We start from the raw sequence: 26145 nt of genomic DNA, 5'->3' as shown, positions 1-26145 counted from the left end.
AGAAAACGCAATTTTCATATATTTTGTTGTATTGTCCTCTTTGTGTGTTTAACTAAAGATTACTAATAAAACATTCCACAGCTTTCACAGACTAGCAGCTGAGATAAGAAGGCACGGATCACAGGGGTTAGAATATCTGGGGTTAGGATATTCTCACAAAGATTTGTTGAGAGTCAGCAATAGAGACTGAAGAGCCCAGATAGAAGTTATATTAGTGACTGAAGCAAATCATACTCCTTGTCCAAGAATTTCTTGGTGTAGTCCTGGCTAAACTTAAGAGTCCAACGAATTAGGAGATTTGGTTTATAATGTGCTGCAGAAGAAGAGCTTCAAATTAGCATTCTGTGTTTAAGAATTGGTACCAAATGTCGAATCAATTGTCATTTTGAAAAGGAGGCATTTCTTCATCATGCTGGGTGCATGTCCATGTCACGTTTTAAGCAACTTTCAATGTTTGCTTGCCTACCTCCCTGGGTGTCGTGCTAGCACTTATATAGTAGTAGGCAGTACCAAGAATTCATCTATTTGATATGGCAGGAATAACCAGTATGCACTTCATTTGGACCCTGCTAAATTTACACAGTGATGTCTTAGGGCCTAGTTGTTTGAGTTGATTTACATAACACCGCCGCCTTTTTCATTTGACTAAATGGTACTTATGTAGTATCTGGGCGTCCGATTTAGAAATCGGATCGCATCGCATCGTATCGCACCGCATGCGACCAAATCGTATGCGATGCGATGGTCAAGATTTTTCCATAGGATTCAATGTTAAAATGGTCTGAGTCCATTTTAACATAGAATTCAATGGGAAAAAGGGGTCCTTTTCCTTTCCCCACTATCCAAGTGGGCATGGAGTTGGATATAAACCTGTGGCGAGCGTAGCGAGCCACCGAGCACGAAGCGTGGCGAGCGTAGCGAGCCCCGCGAGGGGACACAGAATACTTTTTAAGAAACATGCGTCCCGTCGCGGGGCTCGCTTCGCTCGCCACGCTTCGGGCTCGGTGGCTCGCTGCGCTCGCCACGCTATATAATATCAATTCTATGCCCACTTGGATAGTGGGGAAATGAACAGGACCTTCTTAACATTGAATCCTATGCAAAATCGCATCGCATCGCATCTGATTGTCTGCCTTAAGGTAAGGCATACAATCACAAAATCGGCAGCCCAGATACTACATAAGTACCGACTAAATTTTATTTGTTTTTCTAGTTTTCTGTAATCGTAAACCAGAAAATGGGAATAGAAAGCAGGGTCATTGTACATAAAACTTTAACAAGCATAAACAGTAACTGTTTCCAGGTACAAGACAGACACAGTGGGTAATTCAATATTTACACTTATTAAGAAGTACTTGGTTATAAGAAGGGAGGTTCTCATCTTGTGTTAGATTTAATTCTAGGTGAGTATTATTAAATTGCTGGAAACAGAGACTAGCTGGCAGTGGCTTGTGTAGTGATAAAACCTCATGTTCTCTGCAGTGTAAACCCAAATGAAAGTTTGGGTTTATAATATTTCAAATGTCAATAACTTGAGTGATCATGTGACCTGGTGACACACTAGTCTGCATCATCCAAAGAAAATGTTGGTCCACAATCAGATATAACATCTGGCAGTGTAAAAGTGAAGTGATCACCATGGTGCCTAAATAGTAGCTAAAATGGTTCCCAAACTGTGTGCCTAGGCACCCTGGGGTGCTTCGGGACACTTGCAGGGGTGCCTTGGATTGGTGGTCTAGGACAAATTCATAATAGTTATGGACAATGCCTGAGGCAAAACCAGTTGATGGCCACTAATCATGAAATATGTGGGCAAACAAAAGCAAATCTGGTTCCTCACTACATAATTGAGCCTAAGGATGACCTATAAACACAATTTACTTGATTACATATATTTTCTAAATCTATTGACAACAAATTTTTGACCTAGGGGTGCAGTGAAAAATATTCTGATACTCAAGGGTGCCGTGGTTCAAAAAAGTTTGGGAATCACTGTTCTAGGGTGTTCTTTAGCACCCAATTTTAATAAAACAAATACACAAAAAGGTGACAATATCCCTCTTCAGCTCTAATAATAAGGAAATAATACTTCCCCTTGCAATTACGAATGTTGTACGGATCTTGTTCCGTATTTCAAAATTCACATGGGTAGTACATGGAAGAAAAAACATGGGGTATCATAGCGTGTAACAGTATTTAATCTACACAAAAAAAATCCCACAATAAAATTCATTCAAATCCTAAAAACAGAATTGTAAAGACATATGCAGGCACATAAAGTGGCGTATGCAGATTTCTCTGAGAATAATAAGTGTAGCCCTGGGTCACACACATGATTCAGCTCCATTCAGCAGTAAAACCCCAGAACAATCCCCATATTTACGTCCATCGTCCACCGACACGTTTCAGACATGATCTGGGTACTTTATTAAGGTGTGTAGGTCTGTGCTCAACCAAACTATATTTAAAAGCCTCAATGTCCAAAAGAAAATGAGTCCTCACCATCACACCTGATGTGCGGGAAGGACTGGGACTTCTGGGTGTACATCGCTCCGCTTCCGGGTGTACGCTGCGCCTGAGTCCCTTTCGGTCACAAACATATATATATATATATATATATATATATATGAGAGAGAAAGAAAGAAAGGGTGATAGTAGGCCCGGCACTCCTACAGAGGGTAAAGTGGCCATGGTGCCATCCGGATCAATAAGTGTAGGAGCGATGAAGAACAGACAGAGGTACTCACGGGTCTTAAAAATGGTTAATGTATTGTCACATCAAGTCAAATCCAAAGTTTTGGGGTTTGACCCCCTTTGTCAAGGTGTACACCTTGACAAAGGGGGTCAAACCCCAAAACGTTGGATAATAAAAATAATGATTAAAGGCACTGCTGTTGAGCTCATAGATTAAACTCATTGTTCATAGCAGTTTGGGGAGGAGGTTAGAAGTGTGTCTTCTCCATGCTTCTACTGGAGAGGAACACTCGAAAGTAGGCAACTCTGGTTTATCGCTTAATGTGTAAAAGCCCTGAAGTTGTGAAAATAGTTGTGATCATGTTGACATACCTGGCTGTTTTAGGGTATTTAATAGTTTTCTATTTTATTTAATCATCATTGCTGCACTATTTGAGCTGTAGTTTGGGACCTTGGGAAATGCCTAACTTTATGTGTTTCATTTTAGGCCTTTTTCCTGCGTTTTTCTTGCATTTCACTTTGTGCACCTGTTGGCCTGGGAACATGTGTTAACTCATCATAACACGACTTGCAGCATTCTTACATTTTAGACATAATAGCATGTGTCAATAGCATTGTTGTTTATTATTTGTTGTATTTTGCATTTCTAATGCACTTTTCATACTTTAGTAAGTTGTGTAAAGGGCATTATAAGCTGGTAAGAGCAGGGGTGGATCTACTAGGAAACTAATGAAGGGGGAAGTCATGTGAAGTCACGTCTGGCCCAATCCAACACAGTGAAAAAATCATTAGTTTGTTGGCGGCTCAGGAATGGATTTGCAGCTATTCGCCGATCCAGTTAATTATCGCAAGCCAAACTATATCAGCGGTGCCAAGAACCAACGCTATTGAGCATACACTGAACTATGGGGATTATTCTAGTTCATTCTTTCTGACAAAATCCTTCTTAGATGGACAAAACCATGTGCACTGCGGGTGGGGCAGATGTAACTTATGCAGAGAGAATTAGATTTGGGTGGGGTTTTTCTTCAAAGTGAGATCTATATTGCAGTGTAAAATCATGCAGTCAGTATTTTCCCTGCACAGAAACAAAATAACTCACCCAAATCTAATTCTCTCTGCACATGTTACATCTGCCCCCTGCAGTGCACATGGTTTTGTCCATCTAAGAAGGATTTTGTCAGAAAGAATGATCTAGAATAAACCCCTATGTTATCTATATTGTTCAGTGACGTCACCGTCACCAGACCCCTGTTTCGTACATGCATCGTTCACTATATAGTCAACATTTTGCTGCATGTATAGAAGATGGGGGTCATTAACATATGCACATCTTTAATGATATTGAGCATAAACACTTGACAATATTTGTGATATCAGTGCCATGTATATGGTTAACAATATGTCGCTCAGTGTGTACCGAGCAACAGTATCTTCCAATATGTATCTTAGTAATTTTGTTTTTACTCTGTAATTATTTACACACACTTTTCTTTTGCATATACTGTTAAGTACCACTCTCTAGCAATACATATATTAATTATTTATATAACGCACACATATTCCGCAGCACTTTGCAGAGACTATTTGAACATCTGTCCCTGGAGCTTACAATCTATATTCCCTACCAAAGGCACATACTGTACATTCATTCTAGGTTTAATTTTGTTGGGAGCCATATAACCTACTGGTATATTTTTGGATTGAAGGAAACCAGAGTACTTGGAGGAAACTCAGGCAAGGGGAGCATATACAAACTCTGCACAGTCAGGGGCATGGTGGGAATCGAACCCATGACCTTGGTGCTGTTACCATGCGTAATGTCTTAATACCAATGAAAATACATTTCTTAAGTGTGCTCCAAAAAAAAACAGTATTCTTCTCCTTACATATGTTATATTGTATGACTTACCACCAACTAATACATCAATTCTTATATTCACATATATACAGATCCATTGGGATCAGGTCTGTGTGGAATCTGTGTGGAATCTAGTCTCTCTTGTTACTAACCTTCAGGTTACTCAGATTTCCATCCCAGGTACACGCAGCTGAGGGCAGTAAATCACTGACCTCAGCACTCCAACAAAGTTGAGATGACACACACACCTATGTTTTGAGGAATGGAGCTAGTCACCACCTCTTCCCCATTTCCCAAAGCCTGCAGCCTGTCAATCAGGCATAAACTTAGGGAGCAATGCATGCAAGCATAGTTGCCGATTTATGTCTTTGCTGGTGGATGCTCAAGCCAAAAATGTATAGGGGAGTGGCTTCATGGGTAAGGGGTGTGGCCACAAAATAATACCAATTTATATTATGGAGCACAGTTGTCTCCAATATTCAAATTACGGCAACAGAGTTCCACATACATAAATGCCCCCACAGTGCAGGTACATAAATGCCCCCACAGTGCAGGTACATAAATGCCCCCACAGTGCAGGTACATAAATGCCCCCACAGTGCAGGTACTCCGCGGACAGAATACACTCTTCCTGGCATACTGTTTCCCAGGTGGCGTGTCCGGCGATGTGGGTGCTGCAGCCGCAAATTAGAAAGTTAATATGGTGGCCCAGCAGCGGGACTCGTGCCCGTGGGTGCTCATCAATTTCCATGGGTGCTCGGGCCCTTGAGCACCCACAGAATCGGCACCTATGCATGCAAGTATGCGGAATGGGTCCTGCATGTGTTAAGTGTCCCCACCATTTGATTTATGCTAACCATTGGCTTAGCGTACAAGTCTGATTAAGACCAATGTAATGCACGATTTCCTGGCATTCGTATGTCTATGCTTTCTAAATGTACTATATTTTACTATTGTATTTTTATGTTGCCTGATGGTCTTTTTGGTGACTATGCTTACCGCGTCCCCACGCATGGCTCGCTGCATTGGCCTTTCACTCAAAAGGCTGATATATGAGCCAGTGTGTATGCACCTTTACCTATGTGAATTTCCGTGTTATTATTGCCTAAGCATTTTGTCTTGTTGGGTCTGTATCAGACTATATGGAATACATCTGTGTTTTATTACACTGTAGATAGTGACAGCTATGTTGTTTCTGTCTTTTATTTCATAAAGGTTTCCGGAGCCTCATTGCCACCACCTGTGATCACCTTTCAAGGAAACCAAGGGGTGAGTAACTTTGGTCAATATATCTTATTAACATGAATTTGTAAGCGCTGACACTTTGGCTGCCTGTAATGTGCATTATGTAGGGACAATAAAACAAAATGAGAATATGGTAATCATAGTAGATGTTGAAGAGTTGGCTATCTAGAACATTCGCTCTAATACAGACCTGATCGTACGGCCATGAATGTGCAGGGGCCAGTGATCAAGGAGACGCTGACCCACTAGAGTGAGATTCCGCCTTGCGAATTAATGTACAAGTTGTTCGAATGGATGTGTGCACCATGAGAAGACTTTGCAGCTGAGCGAATATGTCAAAAACCCTTCGGTACAGGCTCCCCATCCAATGATTTTTCCACTGGTCCCCACTTGTTGCAGGCTTAGGGGGGTATTCAATGTCAGGGGCACGGCTGTCGAGCTAGCGCGATAGCCGTGCCCCTGTCCCGTTCTCGGTCAGCTCGCCTGGAGCTCGGCAGTCGGGATTCAATGTCCCGGCCGCCGAGCGGCGAGAAGGGGGTGTGGCTGCGAGTTGATGACGGAAATAGATGAGCTCCGGCCAGGAGCTCGCCTATTTCCGGCTTTTCTCGGCAGAACCAGCCCGACAGCTTGTGATGTCGGGCTCGTTCTGCGCAAAACCCCTGTTCAATGCTGTCAGGGAAGACAGCATTGAATAGGACCCCGCAGCCATCTCCCCCGTCGGGAGATGGCTGCGGCGGGAGCTCGAATTACATTGCATACCCCCCTAAGAGTAGCCAGAGCCTTAAGGTGCCCATACACTAGTAAAGGTGGCCATACACACACAGATTTATCTTCAGATCTGGCTGGTTGGAACAAAAACATGGTTATGAATGAGAGCAAATGACAGTTGACCATTTGCTTGGAAATGCTGGAAAACTGACCAACTGTCACTCATCCATAACCATGTTTTTGTTCCAACCAGTCAGATCTGAAGATAAATCTTACTAGTGTATGGGCCCTTAAGATTTATCTTCAGATCTGGCTGGTTGGAACAAAAACATGGATATGGATGAGTGACAGTTTGTCAGTTTTCCAGCACTTCCAAGCAAATGGTCAACTGTCATGTGCTCTCATCCATAACCATGTTTTTGTTCCAACCAGCCAGATCTGAAGATAAATCTGCGTGTGTATGGCCATCTTTACTCGGCAGCTGCGATGAAATCTAGAACATCCGGCCTGTTACTGACATCACACATCCTCCCCTAAAACGCTTGTGCAGGCCTGCTTTTCCCCTGTCACTCCCAATGTTTTTTCCAGCATGCCTATTTTTTTTTCTTGGCACTCCCATGACATGGCCGGATACCACCAACTGACACCTACTTCCTGTCAATCATGTTGCGAATGGCTTGCGAATAGAAATAGTAGCAGGATTGCATCGCAGGACGCAGTCTATCGATAATCAGCCACCGTGCTGATTTACAGCCATGCGATCAGGTCTGAATCGGCCCAATTGTCTCTGTTTCAGAACAGAGCTCATTATTACTGCTGTTCTCCTCTCACAGCAGCTAAAATGCCTCTGCCTCAGAGATTGTGTCTGAGGACCAGACAGAGACAGGTAATAATACAACGTGACTGATCACTGGAGGCCCAGTCAGCATAGGGAATACATAATTTGTGTGAAAATGCAGATAGCTATAATGGAAGAAGATAGTGGTGGATTCAGTGAACTAGTGTACTGTATTTCTTTTTACCATATTTTCAAGATAGTATGTATTCCAACAATCTGCCTCTCTGCCTGTCTGATATGCTATCTAATCTATTAGGAACCACTTATTTTTGGGTCCTATGGCTACAGTGCAAAACAACAAAAACAAACAACATCAATACTTTCTTCCCAGTGTCCAGGTTTAATTAAATATGGGAGACAGTGGGACATGGCTCTCTAACCCAGCAATGCTTTTGCTGTTCAGAAAGCCCTAAGGTTACGCAGAATGTCTAGCAAAACTACCCTGTTGGGGCCTACCACTGGCACCCCCCCCCCAAAAAAAAAAAAAAACAGAGAACACACACATCTGATTTGAGGAATGCTCCTTGCCTGGCTCAAAGTGCCTAATCAAGGGCAGTGTACTGGAATGGCAGTGTAACATCATCGCACAGACTATTGGTCATTTACGACTGAATTGTGACAGTGTGCATTCCTGAATTAGACTCAGCGACAGAATGGAAATGTAAATCGGGAAATGAAAACTATTAGGATCACATAAATCTGTATTTGTTATATATCAGAAGTTAAGAACCCTTAACATTACCTATAATAGATGCCTTTCCCAAAAACTTAGATATGCTTACTGGTACATTTTGACTAAAGGTCCCCATCCACTAGTGCGATTTAGCCACTTTTCATCCAAATTGTGAGCTCCTGGTATTGGATGAAAAGTGGCCATATTGTATACATTTCCTATGATTCCAATCCGAGGTGCGATCCCGTGCACCTAGGATCTGAGTCGCAGATCATTAAGACTGCCATGAATATTTGTTGCAGCCTGTAGCCATAAATGGGATCGCATACAATGTATCTTATGCAATCCTGCTGCCCGGCAGCTGCTGAGTGAGTTGGCTCGCACTAATGGATGGGTACCTTATGTCTTATATAATGTATTTGGCCATAGGTCAAATAGCACATAGCCAAAATCTCAAGTGAAAGTAGTCAAGATTGTATAGTTCTGGGCTCTAGGGAGTTCAAGGGAAATTACATAGTCAACAGCGGCCATAGCCAAAATCACAATACATGTACATAGCTTGAGATGCCTCCAGGACTACCGCATGGATAGTAAATGAATTATGGAAAAAGAATTGTAGAAAAATAAGTATGTAAGTCTATGTATATTCAATTCACAATCTTTTATTTCTTTTTTTGCAAATGAATGTTTATTTAAAATTGTAAAAAAATATTTAGTAAAGCATGTTGAAAGCCAAAGCGGGCAAGCATCACAACAAACCACAATAATGTTCACAAAACTGGGTACATGTAGAAATACACAGTAAAGCAAATACAAATCCTAACTATTGTTGCTGAACAAAACTAGATAAGCTACACGGGGGGGGGGGGGGGGGGGGGGGGGCACAATGGCCAGCTATCCAGGGTTCCACAATTCGAGGGGCTTTTGAGCAGGAGCGGGCAGTGGTCACACAATCAGAGCAGTCAGTGGGGCAGATGTATTAAGCTTTAACAAGAGATAAATGCAAGGGTGATAAGGAGAGATAAACGTCCAGCCAATCAGCTCCTTACTGACTTTTTTCAAACGCAGGCTGTAACGTGGCAGTTAGCAGGTGATTGGCTGGATGTTTATCTCTCCTTATCACCCTTGGATTTATCTCTTGTTAAAGCTTAATATATCTGCCCCAATATTCTCTTCTTGCCTTAGAAGAGTATCAGGTTGAGAGTTTAATCAAATAAGATAGCTCCATTGTGGGGCACTTCTTTATGTGATATTAATAATTCCCTAAAACATAGATTTCAATCTTCTCACTTAAAATACCTGCCTTCCAGCCTGCAGCCAGACAGTGAATGGCTGTCAGCATGATGATTGGTGGATGGCTGGAGCTATTCACCAATCAGAAGGCTAACTGCTAGATACAGTATGGAAGCATATGGAGAGACTGTGCGGCACGACAGGGTGGTATTTTATGTCCTGTAACTGGGTGGGTAGGGTCGCAGAGTGAATTGCTTTCCCCAGGTCCTTTAAATGCTGTTAATATGGTCCTGAAGATACTGAGTAATACAATACTGCTGGGCTACAGTGTATCAACAGGACATTGTAAAGCCAAGAGCTGTGTGAAACTCTATGTTGTACATTTTACATCAGTTTCAAATATATCATTTAGCTCAGTAATGCTCGGAGAGTTTTACACATAATCAAGTTACAACACTGAAGCATATATTCCAAAGGAACTGGCTCTTTTATTTACATTAACATTGCATTACTACATTCACATGAGGTGTTAGGATGGAGTTTAGTGCTGCTATCGCAATTTAAAAAATGCAAACTTTGAACAATTTAAAAAATGCATTAGTGTATATAACAAAAAAGGAAGTGTCAAAATCATACATTTCATGGACCGTTGCCTCCATCTGCAATTATCACAATGTTTCCGTCTACTGCCAGCCGTGTGGGTTTGGTTAATGTATACCAAGCCTGACAAACTCTATAGAATTCTCAGAACTCTTTCCCCTAGAAAGCACTGAAACTGTACAGACACCTGGAGCCTTCAGGTTATATGAAAGTGACCTGTCACAGCCTGTGACAAGCAGCAGATAGTGAATGCCGCAGCTGTGTAAAGCACATAGTGACTAAGGACCTTATTCTGGTCCGTTCACGTTGGCCCCTTTGTTCGCACGGGGCCAGTGTTTCGTATCTGTGCATACGCAGACTCATTTCTGCGCATGTGCAGATGCAGGGTGTGTGCGGCCATGCAAACAAACGTACCCAACATTGCGGGCGGGGGGCATGGGGCGGCTGGCCAGAAAATTTACATATGGGAACGCTCAGCTTTTTATGGACGTTCCCATGAGAACGCTGGGCGTTCTCATGCAAATGCTCTGATGACACAGGTGCGGGGGGCGGTCAGCAGACATCACCGGATGTCAGCTGCCCGCCCACTTCCTCCCAAGCGTCCACACACATGTAAGTGACTTGAGAGTCATCAAATGATGTTCTCCCGCAGCCTGCAAATGTATGTTTATCCATTCGCAGCCAGTGCATGCCAACACATGTTGCGAGGGGAGCGGGTGGCCCGGCATTCGCCAGGCGGGGTGGACTCGAAAGGCTGCGAATTTTCAGCCTTGCGAATCAACCAGAATAACCCCCTAGAGGTAATTAAGCCTAGTTAACTACTTCTTAAAACATTTCTGAAAAATTACCAAGAAAGGATACCTTATAAGTAATTAAATGAAAAGAATAGATAACGTATCCAGAAACTAGTTTAACAGCATAATAAAGTGCTTCTAATCCCATCCCTGGGTCAGACTGCATCTTATTGCGATGCAGGGGCGGGTACACACTTGTGCAATAGTTCGGCATCTAAACAGTGCAGGGAGGAGAGCCTGGGGGCAGCCTGACACACCTCCATAGTGATGGAAACAGGGGATATGCCATGAGGCCCCTCCTCCTTTTGGAAGTACACTACTTCAACATTCATGGGATCCTGCATTACAGCCTGCATATGTTGGGAGCTATGCCCAATCTGTGTGTACCCAACTGCCCAGTTTGTACTCTTCCAATCTTTGGCTGCCACACACATTAATTAGTATTGGACAAATCATTCTTTGGAGCCTACACACTTCTGTATTAGTGTGGTAGTTTGCGATTGATTGTCCTGATTTTTCAACAGGTTTAAAAGACTTTTGGCACAACCAGATGACCATAGGTCTTGTGAGTGTGCACACTCACATTTTGTCAGGTGTGGAAGGAAAGGTTTCCAGTGTCTAGGTAGACAGTCAATAGGTCTACACCAAATGGTCTACATGCAAAAGGGGTGCCGGACGGGGTCCCGTCAGTCAGGATCCCGACAGGCATTTACCCGACGTCGGGATCCCGACTGTCAAAACACCGACAGCCGGGTTCCCGACGGCCACCTGCTATTTTCCCCCACGACCCCCATAGAGGTAGACCTAGAATAGGTGGCGAGCCACCGTGCCCACAGCGTGGCGAGCGCAGCGAGCCCGCAAGGGGCTTAGTTGCGCTCACCATGCTGTCTGAGTCCAGACAGTCGGAATCCCGACGTTGGGCTAATGACTGTTGGGATCCCGACTGGCGGACCACTGTACCACACACATGCAAAAGGTGGACATTGTTAAAAGATCGACACAAGCAATAGTTTTTTTAAGGGTGTTTTTGTCAATGTTGAAACCTATTGACATGGATCCCCAATTGGTGTAGTATGAAAAAGTCCAGAACATGGAGAAAAACTGAAAAACTCATGTTGAACTTTTTATGTGTCAACTATTTTCATGTCAATATTTTGAAGTTATTGACCTTTTATCAACATTGACCATTTGTCAGTGTTGACATTTTGTAAGTGTCAGCTTTTTGAATGTCGACCTTTTTGTGTCAACCTATTGACTGTTGACCTAGACAATGGAGACCCATCAACCCTTTAGTCCTCTCCTTCAGCATTAGTCACCAAGTGTGAGCAAATGAATCACTGAGTCACTTGAATCACAGTTCTCACTGTAGCATACTTGCCAAAATGTTTAAATACTTTGCAGGGTCATTTTCCAGCTGATCCAGGGATAGCACGCACAGATAGTACGCAGTATTGTCCCAGCGCTCCTTGGAGCAGTACATCGCCATTCCAAGTTTATTACGTATTATGTTATAAGCTATTTTAAATAATTCTTTCAGTCACTTTACTTCTGAGTCATGGAGATATAAAAATGTTGCATCTGATATGCAGAAGAATAGCTTTTTTTCAGTTACTGTAATTGCATTCTAAAAGGGAAAACATTTTAATATTGCTGTTTGTACATATAGTTCCATAATAGAATTCAGGAGTAGATGGACGTTATGGGGAAGAAGCTGTATCAGCACATCATCTACACTTATACTGCTTCTCCTCTATGTAGTAAGGAAGACACGTTGGCCCCTGTCATTAACCCGGCACTGTATGAACATAGCTATTGACTACGTCAGCTGCAGGCATTGCCCATACCCCAAAGCAGGTGCAGCACTGTCCCTGGCTGCTGCGGCTGCCGGCTCCAGACTGTACATGCAATCTTGCGCGTCTCGTTAGACCTTACACTTGAGCTGGCCAGAGGAGAGACACAGAGGGGGAAGTTTACTAAGATGGGAGTTCTATTTCACATGGGATATTGCGGTACTTGTTTCCTAGCTTGGCGCCCATCGCATACCATAAGGCATACAATGGTATGCGATGCGATGCGACGCGATGGCCCCCGATGTCATACAATGTTAAAATTGTATACCATTGTATATGGCATACAATGCCATACAATGCGATGGTATACGATTTTAAATTGTATAGGCAATGTTAAATGGCCCCCCTATAAGATTAATAATTGTATAAGCACCGTAATGGTTGCTTACAATGTTAAAAGCACCCCCACGACACCCCCACTATCAACGCCAACCCGAAGCGTGGCGAGCACAGCGAGGGGCGGAGGTACGCGTCCTCCGACCTTTTCATACCCCCACTATCCACGTCGGCGTGGAGTTGATTTTAGATAGTGTGGCGAGCGCAGCGAGCCACCAAGCCCGAAGCGTGGCGAGCGCAGAGAGCCCCGCGAGGGGAAGCGGAATACATGTGAAGTAATACGCGTCCCCTCGCGGGGCTCGCTGCGCTCGCCACGCTTTGGGTTGCCGTTGATATTGGGGGTGGCGTGAGGGTGTCTTTCAGCGCTGCGGTAAAGAGGCAAATATATTATATCCAGACATACTGTATTATGCAAATATATTATATCCAGACATATTATTCCACAAGTGAGGTTTCGGAGGGCCTTTTGCAGCTCTAGGACTATCTTTTATCCTTCACTCATGTGTACTGTGCATGTGGATCTAGTATTATGGGTATAAATACATACCGCACAAATTTTAATGTCAGCGAAGACTTTTGGTAGGGTGGGTTATCTGTCCAGCAGCAGTGCCCCTAGAATTTTTAGTACCCTCAAATTTTGGTATTTGGGATTGCATTATTAGCAATTATGTACACTGTGTGCCTTTATCATGTATTATACAACTATTTGATCTGTAATATCATATAAAAATATTTTTCATGACTTGATTAAAGATGAAAGGTGTTAATTTCCAATGATAATAAAAACTCAAAACAGGCTCTAGCAGTTGGTTGTCATTAAAATGAAAGGGACATTAGGTTACACAATAGTGCATTATGAAAGCTAATGTAGTGGGAGTTTAGACGTGAGGAATTCCCCAATTAATGTCCCTTGCTACCTGGTTAGGTGGCATTCTGAATCTGAAGAGATAACCTATCTTGTGGGAACTATTTTTATGAAGTCCTGGTGCATTTACATGAATGCTCATTTTGTGCTTTCTGGGTCAGAGAGGCAATATGGTAAAACCCATGATTGACTAATATCTGCAATGAAACTTTAATGTCCAAGAAATGTGTCACTGTGGTTTTACCATGATCTCAGAAATACCCATTTCCTGTAAATCCCAGTAATAGTTCATCACAGTTCTATATACAGTGACTGTGGCAGAAAAAGAAGACACGTATTATAATGCATGACTTGCGTGACAACAGCACCTAGCAGTACCTATCTCTCCCCTGTGACATCACCAAGATGCCTACAGCCTGGGTGGTGGACCAACATGTGTTAGAAACCTGCCAGCACACAGCAAGCAACTGAAGGCAAAGTAAAACATAATTCAGCGGCGTGCGGTGGGGTGTGGCAGAGCCTTTGCTATTATACTAATGTATACACTGGAGTTTTTAGTATATAAAGTATATGAAAAATACAAAAAATATGTGAGAAATATCTTCTTTGTATTATTGAAATCATTTTTATAGTCAAAATGCTGGAGTAAAAAGTCTATGACAAGTGAGGCAGCGCCCAAGTTTTCTGCAATTCCCTGCTCAAAACTCACCAAATTACCAGCAGTATATACTGCTGCGCCTGAGTATAATGCCCACTTAAACCCTTTGGTTTGTATATTGGGGCATATGTATTAAGCCTTAACAAGAGATAAATGCAAGGGTGATAAAGAGAGATAAACGTCCAGCCAATCAGCTCCTTACTGACTTTTTCAAACACAGCCTGTAACATGGCAGTTAGCAGGTGATTGGCTGGACATTTATTTCTCTTTATCACCCTCGCATTTATCTCTTGTTAAGGCTGCCCCATTGTGTGGAAATCTGGCTCCAGTACTTGCCAGGGCTTCCTGAGCCATTTACCTCAACTCATGTCCCTGATAATGACAAATCTCCCAACTGTCCCATTTACAGTGGGGCCGTCCTGCTGTCCTTCCTGCAGCTGGCAATGTCCTGTAGGCGCGGGGAGGGGGGGGGGGGGGATTTGGGGAGAGCCATAGATCACTACTGCTCTGTAGAACAGCGGTGATCATTGAAGAGATTGGCGTCTCTTCAATGTAGGGAGGTAGTCGGCCACACCCCGAAAAGGGAAAATAATAGGAATAGCAAATAGCAGCTCTAGGCCACACCCCTCACACAAGTTCACGCCCACCCATATCATAGCCCCACCCGATTCATGGACCTTGCTCAGGTTCAGCGCGGCAGGTCCTGATTTGGGGAATCAGAAAGTTGGGAGGTATGCAGTGGCAAACGCAGGATTTTCAGAAGGGGGTTTCCAGAGGGGTGGAGCAAAGCACGGAGATGGACACTTAGGTGACCCAGTATATGCCGGGTCAGTTAAAGTATTATAGATAGACCAAATGTATATAAATAATAATAATAATAATGTATACATACATATACATACATACATACATACATACATACAGGGGCGTCAACAGCAGTGTAGACCCCTGGGCATAGCAATGTATTGGGGGCCCTACCGATCCTCCAGCGGTAGGGGTGGGGGAAGCTTTGATGTCCTGCGGGTGGTAGGGGGTATTATATCAACCGCTCAGCATGTAGGGCCTGGATCAGCAATTTCCACTAATTACCCCTTTACTGCTCAGATGGTGGAAGATGGGGTGGGAGAAGGGGGCATTGGGCTGAATGAAGGGGCCCTGATACATAACTTCCAGGGTGGTAGAGGATGTTTAATATGCAGAGGAGGGTGTATAGTGGAGTGGGCTTATTATTCATAATTTTCTGGTGGGAGGACAACTTGCTTGACTGCAGATATCTCCAGTTTTTTTAATAGAATTAAAAACTAGAGAATCCCACCTACCATATGGTACTGGGTACTAGGGGATCAGAGTTCAGGAGGCAGAGCAATCTGCCAACGAGAATATAAAACTGCATACCAGGTGTGTGGAGCTGGAGCAGTAACCAGCTGCTGGGAGGCTGATATCTCTGGTTATGGGCACAGTAGAGACAAGCTACTAGTGTCCCTCAAAGGGGAAGAGTCCCAGCTTTTGGAATATACCCTCAGAAAAATTCTAAGTCAGACAGAACCTGAAATATCTGACTGGGAATAACAATTAACAGGCTTGGATGGGGCCACTGCTTTGAAGTCAGATATCTCCGGTTCCCAAGGGCCGATTTTTACAATTCTTATACCCTTGGAAAGAGGGGACCCTTAGCTTTCAGCTGAGGGCCCTTGGACTCCTGGGGGGGTTTCTGGGTACTCAGAAACCCCCCTGCGTGTGCTACTGGTATGTAATAATAGTGTTTTAGGTAGGTCTAAATGGCCCAGGCAATAGCTGGATATCAGTGTCTGGAAGAACAAGCACCCAATCCAAGCTATATATTACTCCACAGAAGGTAATTTCTGTTTCTTCTGGGCTAAGGGCCCAATTCAGTCCTGTTTGCACTGCTGCAAATGTGTTCAGTTAAGGTGTCGCCCCGCTAAAGTCATGCCTTATAAGTTTTATTATTTTTACCTTTTTAACCCCTTCCCGACATTTGACGTACATTTACGTCATGGTCGGGAAGTACTTACCGACACATGGCGTAAATGTACGTCATGGCTTTAATCTGTCACCGCGTCTATAGACGCGGTGACAGTTTAAACATGTCTGCTGTCCCTGACAGCAGACATGTCCCTGCATGCCCAGGGGGGGCTGCGATGCCGCCCCCCCGTCGGCGATCGCTGTGATTGGCTGTTCAGTGTGAACAGCCATTCACAGCGTTTTCTGTGTCACCGGCGAATAACGTTCGCCGGTGACACAGGGATCGGAGGTGATTGGTGCTGTAAAGTACAGCACCAATCACCGCGGGGTGTAAGGGTGACACTGGTGTCACCCCACCTCACCCCGCCCGCCCCCAAAGGCCGTGATTGGTTCGTCGGACCGACGGACCAATCACAGCCATGGAGGGGGGTTTAAACTAACGGTGACTGCACTGCAGACGCCATTCCGGTCTGGAATTGCGTGCAGTGCGGTCACCGTGCCTAGCTGCCGCGATATACTGACCAGAACCTTGCAAAATACTTACCTGATCACTGCTTGGGATCTTGCTACTTGTTGTGACTTCCAGTGTTGTGCTGTGCTGTGTTGTGCTGCTGCAGTGTCATCGAGTTTTAGATAGAGAGATAGAGAGAGAGAGATAGAGAGAGATAGAGAGGGCTAGTGACAGAGAGTGCTATATTTTGTGCTGCTGCAGTGTGATAGAGAGATAGATAGAGAGATAGATAGAGAGATAGAGATAGAGAGATAGTGACAGATTGTGCTATATATTTTTTATATAACTGACTGCTGCCCCCCCTTTTGTGCTGATCAGTATAAATTAACTGATCAGCAACTTTTTGGGGGCGCAGGTTTTTTTTTAGATAGATATACCTGTCAGTGCTGCTGCTGCAGTGTCATAGAGTGATAGATAGTGAGAGATAGAGAGATAGAGAGATAGAGAGAGATAGTGACAGAGAGTGATAGAGACTGCTATATTTTGTGTCTGCTGCCCCTCTTTTGTGCACCCCCAGCAACTTTTTGGGGGTGCAGGGGTTATTTTTCATATATATAACTGTCAGTGCTGCTGCTGCAGTGTCATAGAGTGATAGATAGTGAGAGATAGAGAGATAGAGAGAGATAGTGACAGAGAGTGATAGAGAGTGCTATATTTTGTGTCTGCTGCACCCGCCTTTTGTGCTGATCACTATATCTGAGGTGATCAGCAACTTTTTGGGGGTGCAGAGTTTTTTTTTTTTTATATATATATACCTGTCAGTTGCTGCCAGTTGCACTGTCAGTTGCACCAAAGGTTGTGCACCTGCTGCCCCTCACTGGTAATCAGTGTCGCATCACTGATCACCTTTTTTTTTTTTGAGGGTGCTGTGGGGTCTTTTTTTAATTTTTTTTTTACACACACTGTGATTTTGTGGGTGTCCTGTGGCCACTGTGCGCTGATCAGTGACGTACATCACTGATCAGCTTTTTCGGCACAGGGTTGATCTTTTTTTTTTTTTTTTTATCAAATTCCTGTTGCCTTTGAGCGCTGTTCAGTGACGGACGTTACTGACCAACATCTGTGCTCAATTTTTGGCGCAGGACCTTTTTTTTTTAACCCCTTCAATTTTTTTTTTTTTTAACCTCTTCAATTTTTTTTTTTTTATTGGGATCAAATTCCTGTATAAAGTATTTTTTTTTTCTGCACTACATACACACTACACACTACATTCCCCCCGGGTTGAAATAAAGTTTGTACCCCCCCCTACACTATACACGTGTTGAAACATTTCACTACCAGTAACACAAAAATAAAAATGGCATCCCAAATGTCATCCCAAATGTCATCCCAGTCATCCAGAAGAATGTATTCAGCGGAGGAGGCATATGCCATGCTTGCCTCTGACTCTGACACAGCCAGTGAGGCAAGCGGGGAATTTGAAGGATTCATCTTAAGCTCCTCTTCCTCCTCTAGTGATGAGGGACCCCCTCAAAGACGCCCCCGTAGAGCAGCTGAGACCCCCCCCCCAATAATTGATCTCGTATGGACCCCACCACCAGACAATTTTGAGCCCCAGGTTCCTGAGTTTTTGGCCATGCCAGGAATCCAATTTGATTCCACAGGTCTCAGAGAAATTGACTTTTTCAAATTATTTTTCTCTGATGATTTTATAAATTTAATGGTGGACCAAACTAATTTATATGCCCAGCAGTTTATTGCTCAAAACCCCACGTCATCATTTGCTAGGTGGACCCCTGTAGATGCAGTAGAGATGATGACGTTTTGGGGTCTGGTGTTTCATATGGGCATAGTAAAAAAGCCAGAAATTAGGCAATATTGGAGTACAGATGTTCTGTACAGCACCCCACTTTACCGTATGGCCATGACCCGGAATCGTTTTGAGTTAATCCTTAAATTTTTGCATTACAACGATAATGCACAGTGCCCACCCAGAGATGATCCCACCTTTGACCGGCTATTCAAAGTCAGGCCGGTCATTGATCATTTCAGTGCCAAATTTGAAGAGATGTACATCCCAGATAAATTCATTTGCATAGACGAGTCCCTTATACATTTTAAAGGAAGGGTTAAATTCCGCCAGTACCTTCCCAGTAAGAGGGCAAGGTATGGCATAAAAATGTATAAGCTGTGTGAAAGCACCTCAGGGTACACCCACAGGTTTAGGGTATATGAAGGGAAGGATTCAAGAATTGAACCGCCAGAATGCCCCCCCTCCCTTGTAGGTGTTAGTGGAAAAATTGTCTGGGATTTAGTGCACCCCTTCCTGGATAAAGGTTATCACCTCTATGTGGATAACTTTTACACCAGCATCCCCCTGTTTAAGGCCCTTGGTTCAAGAGGTACAGCAGCTTGCGGTACTGTGCGCAAGAACCAAAGAGGCCTCCCAAAAATGCACATTGCCCAAGTAATGAGAAGGGGTGAAAGCAGGGGAATATGCACCGAAAATATGTTGTTGGTCAAATATAAGGACAAGAGGGATGTCCTTATACTGACAACAATTCACGGAGACAGTACCACCTCCGTCCCTGTACGAGGTACCAGTACCCACACCTCAAAACCTAATTGTATCCTGGATTACAATAGGTACATGGGCGGAGTGGATCTTTCAGATCAGGTACTGAAGCCGTACAGTGCCCTGCGGAAAACAAAAATCTGGTACAAGAAGCTGGCCGTGTATATCATCCAGATGGCACTGTATAACGCTTACGTGCTATTCCGTTCTACCAGCCAGAGGGGGACATTTATGCACTTTCAAGAGGAAGTCATAAAGGGCCTAATATTTGGGAACCAGCAGGCAGAGGGCCCCAGTACTTCTAGTACTGGCCCCCGTATTGTACCAGGGCAGCATTTTCCTGATGAAATCCCCTCCACTGGAAAAAAGGGCAGGACACAAAAAAGGTGCAAAGTTTGCTATAAAAAGGGAATAAGAAAGCAAACTATTTTCCAGTGTGACACTTGCCCCGACAAACCCGGCCTATGTATAAAGGAGTGTTTTAAAATATACCACACATCTATGGATTTTTAGGTTCATCATTTCACCGTGCTTCGGGGGATCTTGCTAATGCCACATAGCACCCACCATTCATTCCACCAGAATCTGAGCCGCAAAATCCAAAAATCACTCCTTCCCTTCTGAGTCCTGCCATGCACCCAACTGGTATTTTTTGGTCACATGTGAGGCATTGCCGTACTCTGGAGAAATTGGGGCACAGATTTTGGGGTGATTTTTCTCCTTCATACCTTATGAAAATGAAAAATTTTGAGCCAGAACTGCATTTTTGTGTAAAAAAATGTAATTTTTCATTTTCACTGCCCAGTTGTATCAAAATTGGTGAAACCCCTGGGGGTTTGAAATGTACACTATACCCCTAGATGAATTCCCTGAGGGGTGTAGTTTGCAAAATGGGGTCACTTGTGGGGGGGGTTCCACTGTATTGGTGCTTCGGGGGTCTTGCTAATGCGACATAGCACCCACCAAAATTCCACCAGAATCTGAGCTGCAAAATCCAAATATCACTCCTTCCCTTCTGAGTCCTGCCATTTTTTGGTCACACATGAAGCATTGCCGTACTCGGGAGAAATTGGGGCACAGATTTTGGGGTGCTTTTTCTCCTTCATACCTTATGAAAATGAAAAATTTTGAGCCAGAACTGCATTTTTGTGTAAAAAAATGTAATTTTTCATTTTCACTGCCCAGTTGTATCAAAATTGGTGAAACCCCTGGGGGTTTGAAATGTACACTATACCCCTAGATGAATTCCCTGAGGGGTGTAGTTTGCAAAATGGGGTCACTTGTGGGGGGGTTCCACTGTATTGGTGCTTCGTGGGTCTTGCTAATGCGACATAGCACCCACCAAAATTCCACCAGAATCTGAGCTGCAAAATCCAAATATCACTCCTTCCCTTCTGAGTCCTGCCATTTTTTGGTCACACATGAAGCATTGCCGTACTCGGAAGAAATTGGGGCACAGATTTTGGGGTGCTTTTTCTCCTTCATACCTTCTGAAATGAAAAATTTTGAGCCAGAACTGCATTTTTGTGTAAAAAATTTAATTTTTCATTTTCACTGCCCAGTTGTACCACAATTGGTGAAACCCCTGGGGGTTTGAAATGTACATTATACCCCTAGATGAATTCCCAGAGGGGTGTAGTTTGCAAAATGGGGTCACTTGTGGGGGGCTTCCACTGTATTGGTGCTTCGGGGGTCTTGCTAATGCGACATAGCACCCACCAACATTCCACCAGAATCTGAGCTGCAAAATCCAAAAATCACTCCTTCCCTTCTGAGTCCTGCCATGCACCCAACTGGTATTTTTTGGTCACATGTGAGGCATTGCCGTACTCGGGAGAAATTGGGGCACAGATTTTGGGGTGCTTTTTCTCCTTCATTCCTTGTTAAAATGACAAATTTGGAGCCAGAACTGCATTTTTGTGTAAAAAAATGTAATTTTTCATTTTCACTGCCCAGTTGTATCAAAATTGGTGAAACCCCTGGGGGTTTGAAATGTACACTATACCCCTAGATGAATTCCCTGAGGGGTGTAGTTTGCAAAATGGGGTCACTTGTGGGGGGGTTCCACTGTATTGGTGCTTCGGGGGTCTTGCTAATGCGACATAGCACCCACCAACATTCCACCAGAATCTGAGCTGCAAAATCCAAAAATCACTCCTTCCCTTCTGAGTCCTGCCATGCACCCAACTGGTATTTTTTGGTCACATGTGAGGCATTGCCGTACTCGGGAGAAATTGGGGCACAGATTTTGGGGTGCTTTTTCTCCTTCATTCCTTGTTAAAATGACAAATTTGGAGCCAGAACTGCATTTTTGTGTAAAAAAATTAAATTTTTCATTTTCACTGCCCAGTTGTATCAAAATTGGTGAAACCTCTGGGGGTTTGAAATGTACACTATACCCCTAGATGAATTCCCTGAGGGGTGTAGTTTGCAAAATGGGGTCACTTGTGGGGGGGTTCCACTGTATTGGTGCTTTGGGGGTCTTGCTAATGCGACATAGCACCCACCAACATTCCACCACCAAAAATCACTCCTTCCCTTCTGAGTCCTGCCATGCACCCAACTGGTATTTTTTGGTCACATATGAGGCATTGCCATACTTGGGAGAAATTGGGGCACAGATTTTGGGGTGCTTTTTCTCCTTCATACCTTATGAAAATGAAAAATTTTGAGCCAGAACTGCATTTTTGTGTAAAAAAATGTAATTTTTCATTTTCACTGCCCAGTTGTATCAAAATTGGTGAAACCCCTGGGGGTTTGAAATGTACACTATACCCCTAGATGAATTCCCTGAGGGGTGTAGTTTGCAAAATGGGGTCACTTGTGGGGGGGTTCCACTGTATTGGTGCTTTGGGGGTCTTGCTAATGCGACATAGCACCCACCAACATTCCACCAGAATCTGTGCTGCAAAATCCAAATATCACTCCTTCCCTTCTGAGTCCTGCCATGCACCCAACTGGTATTTTTTGGTCACATGTGAGGCATTGCCATACTCGGGAGAAATTGGGGCACAGATTTTGGGGTGCTTTGTCACCTTCATTCCTTGTGAAAATGAAAAATTTTGAGCCAGAACTGCATTTTTGTGTAAAAAATGTAATTTTTCATTTGCACAGCCCAGTTGTATCAAAATTGGTGAAACCCCTGGGGGTTTGAAATGTACACTATACCCCTAGATGAATTCCCTGAGGGGTGTAGTTTGCAAAATGGGGTCACTTGTGGGGGGGTTCCACTGTATTGGTGCTTCGGGGGTCTTGCTAATGCGACATAGCACCCACCAACATTCCACCAGAATCTGAGCTGCAAAATCCAAAAATCACTCCTTCCCTTCTGAGTCCTGCCATGCACCCAACTGGTATTTTTTGGTCACATATGAGGCATTGCCATACTCGGGAGAAATTGGGGCACAGATTTTGGGGTGCTTTGTCTCCTTCATTCCTTGTGAAAATGACAAATTTGGAGCCAGAACTGCATTTTTGTGTAAAAAAATTAATTTTTCATTTTCACTGCCCAGTTGTACCACAATTGGTGAAACCCCTGGGGGTTTGAAATGTACACTATACCCCTAGATGAATTCCCTGAGGGGTGTAGTTTGCAAAATGGGGTCACTTGTGGGGGGGTTCCTAACTTTTAGCATCTTATGGTGCCTAGAAACCTACATGGTGCCTAAAAAATAATCTCATAAAAAGGAGGCTCCAAAATCAAGTAGGTGCTCCTTCTATTATGAAGCCTGTGGTTTGGTCAACGTGCACACTAGGGCCACATATAGGATATTTATGAAAACAAAAGAATTGGGGGAATCAATTTTTAGTCACATTTCTCTAGTAAAATGTACTGTGTTCCTTAGAAAAATGTATTAAAATTGCAAATCTGCAAAAAAAAATGAAATTTTGAAATTTCACCTACACTTTGTTTTAATTCCTGTGAAACACCTAAAGGGTTAACAAACTTCCAAAATGCTGTTTTGAATACTGTGAGGGGTGCAGTTTTTGAAATGGCATCATTTATGGGGGTGTCTCACATACAAGTCCCTCAAAGTCACATCAGAACTGAACTGGTCCCTAAAAAAATCAGTGTTTGAAATTTTCTTGAAAATTTGAGAATTTGCTATTCATATTGTAAGCCTCCTAGTGTCCAAAAAAATTAAAAGGAAGTTGAAATAATGATGGAAACATAAAGTAGACATATGGTCTATGTTAGTTATTAACTATTTTGAGTGGTATGATTATTTGTCTCACAAGCAGAAAATTTAACATTTTGCAAATTGCTAAATTTTCCATTTTTTTCCGACATTTTGGTATTTTTCACAAAAAAACACAGACTGTATCGACGAAAATTTACCACTAACTTGAAGTACAATGTGTCACGAAAAAACAATCTCAAAATCACTGGGATAAGTAAAAGCAAAAAAAAGTTATCCCCACTTAAGTGATACATGTCAGATTTGAAAAAAAAGGGCTCTGTCAGGAAGGCAAAAACATGCTGTGTCAGGAAGGGGTTAAAGCAATTAGCCTTTTTTTCCATTTTCAGAATTCACCCCAGAGCAACAGGTCAAGAAAAGAGCCTGTCAGTTTGTACATACTGTTCATATTGTTTGGGTCCTATGGTAAATGTGCATAAACAATGCCTGGTACAAGTTAGATGGGTTTGGTATGTTTTATCAACACGTAAACGTTGTTCCACCTGAATATGTCCACATTTTAAATGTCTGCAAATGTTAGCAAAACTACTTCCCCTGAAGTTAAACTGGATGAAGCCTAGTAAGTAGAATGGGCAAACAGAAAATTTGGCTGCAAGAAGATGTTGGCATCTTCAGACTTGCTTGCTATGCTTATATTTACATTTATATTTACATTGAGATTATTGACCAACTGCGCATTTGCCATGATTACATGGCGCACATGGCAATGTCCATTACTGTTGTTGCTTGCGATCAGAATAAATTTGTTATTTGACAGGAAGTGACCGTTTTTATGGAAGCTAACAGGTGTAACAAAAAAAATTCAGGAGTATTGCAACTATTTTCAGGCTATCCTGTATGTAGATAAAATGACGACGGCATATTAGACCCATCAACCATCCTGAGTAACTATAGACTCACCCGCATTAGATGCTGTATATATATATATATATATATATATATATATATATATATATATAATTATTATTATTTTTTAACTTTTTTCTTGTTTTTTGTTTTCAAAAGGGAATGGCACTCCCAATAATAAAATAACCTCGGCGGGTGCCAGCGCAAAAAGTAGATACAAAGCAGCAAAGGTGCGGCACTCCAACCTTTTCCCAGACCATATGAAAAAATGACACTGACAAGTGTGTTACATCAACATTTCAAATCGTGTTAGATTTGTCTTCAGGATACAGGCAAGCATATATATAAAATCAAGTGATAGTGGACATTTGTGATGATTCCAGTGGGCGTCTCAAATCTCAATACAATTTCTGGTGGGTTCTGCATTAGCATATTAATTTTTTCATACATTCCCGGCATCCAAATTTGCAGCTAAGGCGGCATTATACATATCTGAATTAGGCCCAATGTTGTGTTCGGCTACACACCTTGTTGTTTAACTGTGCCCTATCCTGTGCTTGCACACTATGACATAGTAAACATTGATTAATGAGATATGTGTGAAAATGTTTATCTTGGATTATTTAAAACAGTCTCTGAGCTATGTATCTGGCAATTTCCCTGTCTAGAAAAGGGGTTGCAATGCTTTTTGGCTGCAGTTTACCTTGCACCTGTCACATTATTTCTACCAGTGAGACTTCCTGCTTGACAGCACATCTGAGAAATAAACTTGTGGTGTTTGGGTAAGGTATGGTTGTGACAGCAGTCAGCACCATATGCTTTATTACATATGCCTAATACTGTATATGTGCTCTCATTTCTAAGTAGAGAACTATTTTTTTTTTCTTTTAGAGTAAGTCAAAGTTCTGTTCTTTTTATAACATTCAGTGTGCAGTCACCCTACCAGTAGAAACTGGAACATGTCCCGTAGAAAGGAAACATTCACCCTTTCTCAGGCCACGATACCCAACCTTGGGTTTAACAAAAATGAAGGTTATTGAGATTATTGCATACTAAATAATCTCCCTGTCAGAAGTAAAATAGACTTTCTTGGCAGATTGTATAAAAACAGGGTTGCCTACTTTTAAAGTCTCCTCTACTGGAGGTGGAGAAGCCTGGAGAGGAGACTGTGAGCAGCACTTCAGGGGGTGGGGCCTGCTGTAGACGTCATCAAGACCTGCCGCAGTACTACAAATCCTGCATTTTTCACCCCATTTACATTTTTCACCCCGCCTCCTCCCAGCGGGAAATTAACGGTGCCGTGGGGGAGATGCAGGGGGAGGGGAGGTGCAGGGCCGGTGCCACCACTAGGCAGCTCTAGGCATTTGCCTAGGGTGCCGGCCACTGGAGGGCACCAGTTTGCAGCAGGGAGCAGAGAGGTGAGTGGCCCCGGCGGCAGCCGCCCCCCCCCCTCCAGGAATGACGCAGAGGCCTGCCGCCGCATCACACCGGGCATCACCATCACCCTACACCCCCTGCCAACACCCCCCGCCCCAGAACGCCGCGGCAGCCTGCCGCCGCAATCACCGGCACCCCACCCCCACCTGTACAGCGGCCGGGGGGGGGGGGGGTGAAATCCGGGAGGGTTGACCACCTTTCCGGGGGTGGCACGGGAGGGGGACCTGGTTTTCAGGAGCCCCCTGGCCATTCCGGGAGGGTAGTCAACCCTGTATAAAAATGAAGAATTTCTGGATTCT

General features: G+C 43.4%; 1 protein-coding gene across 1 annotated transcript in view; it reads left to right on the top strand.

Moving 5' to 3' along the window:
• Window positions 1-26145, top strand: part of ELL3 (elongation factor for RNA polymerase II 3) — a 110878-nt gene that overhangs the window by 22675 nt on the left and 62058 nt on the right. Inside the window, exon 2 of the mRNA XM_083184094.1 lies at window positions 5771-5824. Within this exon, the coding sequence (XP_083040220.1) occupies window positions 5771-5824 (54 nt within the window). The remainder of the gene's footprint in view (window positions 1-5770; window positions 5825-26145) is intronic.

Source organism: Crinia signifera, chromosome 4 (genome assembly GCF_055691185.1).
Source record: "Crinia signifera chromosome 4, ASM5569118v1, whole genome shotgun sequence".
In the NCBI taxonomy this organism is placed as follows: Eukaryota; Metazoa; Chordata; class Amphibia; order Anura; family Myobatrachidae; genus Crinia; species Crinia signifera.
This window is presented reverse-complemented; position numbering and strand designations above follow the sequence as displayed.